This window comes from Vigna unguiculata, chromosome 4 (genome assembly GCF_037176805.1).
Source record: "Vigna unguiculata cultivar grain cowpea cultivar isolate G323 ecotype 2 chromosome 4, ASM3717680v1, whole genome shotgun sequence".
In the NCBI taxonomy this organism is placed as follows: Eukaryota; Viridiplantae; Streptophyta; class Magnoliopsida; order Fabales; family Fabaceae; genus Vigna; species Vigna unguiculata.
This window is the reverse complement of record NC_140795.1, coordinates 42,381,222-42,383,464: the sequence shown is the minus strand read 5'-3', so window position 1 is coordinate 42,383,464 and position 2,243 is coordinate 42,381,222. Positions and strand designations below refer to the sequence as shown.

Here is a 2,243-nt window from a genome sequence, read left to right as displayed (position 1 = left end):
GAACAAAAATAGTTTGAATGAAAATAAATAAAAGAATAATTTATGTATAATAAAAGGTTGATCGATCATTAACATACGTTTAAAAAAATTTATAAATTTATAAAGTATGTAATATAATAAAGAAAAATAATAAAAATGTAATAATTACACAAAATAAAGGATGAATCATTGCTAAATAGACAAAAGAATGAAAACATGACTCTTTGTCCATAAATAGAGCCAGAAGCATCTTTCCTAAGACTCCATACTACACAACTCACGCACTTGTCCAACATGAAAGACACCATTGTTCTGTATCCTAACATAGGTAGGGGTCACCTAGTGTCCATGGTGGAGCTAGGCAAGCTCATCCTATCCCATCACCCTTCATTTTCCATCACCATCCTCATCCTCACCCCATCCTCCAACGCCACTTTCACCCAAGCCTGCAACTCCAACGCTCGATACATCGCCGCCGTCTCCGCCACCATCCCCGCCATCACCTTCCACAGCGTCCCCATGGCCCAACTCCCCCTCGACACCCCTTCCATCCCCCCTCACCTCATCTCCCTCGAACTCTCCCGACACAGCACCCAAAACGTTGCCCTTGCACTCCAAAGCCTCGCCAAAGCCTCCAACATCAAAGCCCTAGTCATGGACTTCTTAAACTTCAGCAACCCCAAAACTCTCACTCAAAATCTCACCACAAACTTTCCCACTTTCTTCTACTACACTTCCGCAGCCTCCAGCCTCATTGTGCTTTTTTATTTCTCCTCCGTTTTCCCAAAACAAGTCCAAGATCAACGGTTTCTACTTCGCTTCCCAGGGTTGCCTGCAATGTCCATGGATGACTTTCCAAACGAATCCTCCGACCCTTTGAGCCACACTAACCAGATTTTCGATCAGGTAGGGGAAGCCATGAAGGGTAGTTCTGGGATTATAATAAATACGTGGGAAGCGATTGAAGAGAAAGCCATTGCAGTGTTGAACGAGGATGCGACCGTGCCACCGTTGTTTTGTGTGGGCCCCTTGATTTCTGCACCATACGGGGAAGAAGACAAAGGATGTCTGAGTTGGCTCGAGTCCCAACCGAGTCAGAGCGTGGTGTTGTTGTGTTTCGGAAGCATGGGGTGGTTCTCGAGGGGGCAGTTGAAGGAGATTGCTATTGGGTTAGAGAAGAGCGAGCAAAGGTTCTTGTGGGTGGTGAGGACCGAGTTGGAGGGTGGTGACTCGGAGGAGGAGAAACCGAGTCTGGACGAGTTGTTGCCGGAAGGGTTTTTGGATAGGACGAAGGAGAAGGGGTTGGTGGTGCGGGACTGGGCGCCACAGAGGGAGATTCTGAGTCATGACTCAGTGGGGGGGTTTGTGACTCACTGCGGGTGGAACTCGGTGCTGGAAGCCGTGTGCGAAGGGGTGCCGATGGTGGCGTGGCCATTGTACGCGGAGCAGAAGCTGAATAGGGTGTTTATGGTTGAGGAAATGAAGGTGGCTTTGGCGTTGAAGGAGGAAAAAGATGGGTTGGTGAGTGGGAGTGAGTTGGGGGAGCGAGTGAGGGAACTCATGGAATCGGACACGGGGAAAGAGATTCGTCAGAGGATTTTCAAGATGAAACTCAGTGCTGCAGAAGCATTGGGTGAAGGTGGAACTTCACGTGTTGCGTTGGATAAGTTGGCCATGTTATGTAAAAGTTCTTTCACCATTTGATTCTGTTTCTATGTACGAAAAAAATTAGTGTGACACATTTTTACATATTATTTTCACTTTTCTCTTATAAAACATGTCAATCTAGGATTATCCTTCTGAGTTTTATGTTCCATTGCTTCTTCTATTCCTAATTGTTTTAAAATTATATCATAATTTTACGTAAATAAGTTTTTTTTTTCTTTTCGGATGAGAAATTGCGTAGAAAAAGTTTTATGAAAATGTTATTGTGTTCTATCACCATCATTCTACCATCATATCTGAAGGAGTTTGATGAGAACCACAGAAAACCGGTAGATTAACATTGCTGACAACCCAATGGTTGGTATCTCTCACACAGGGTTCTAATCTAATTAGATTCTTTTTTTTTTCTTTAACATAGCACCGTTCAGAACTTTGTTTACACAGATAACACAAATTTTCATAACTCAAATTGATCAAATCTTAATCAATCCAATCTTGATTAAGCGAATTAGATTTAAAATCCAAAAATATGAATTTATATTTAAGATAAATTCATAATATAGATTTGGATTATTATGAATTAGTTTACCCAATTTCAA

At 42.6% G+C, this 2,243-nt stretch overlaps 1 protein-coding gene across 1 annotated transcript; it reads left to right on the top strand.

Annotated features, from left to right (window-relative positions):
* Positions 1–225: 225 nt before the first annotated feature.
* LOC114181375 (isoflavone 7-O-glucosyltransferase 1-like) lies at positions 226–1,773 on the top strand. The gene has a single exon (XM_028067813.2). The coding sequence runs from the start codon at positions 274–276 to the stop codon at positions 1,681–1,683; it is 1,410 nt and encodes a 469-aa protein (XP_027923614.2). The 5' UTR covers positions 226–273; the 3' UTR covers positions 1,684–1,773.
* Positions 1,774–2,243: the final 470 nt, after the last annotated feature.

Coding starts and splice junctions, on each gene's coding strand:
- LOC114181375 (XM_028067813.2), top strand. CDS start 274: ATGAAAGACACCATTGTTCTGTATCCTAACATAGGTAGGGGTCACCTA.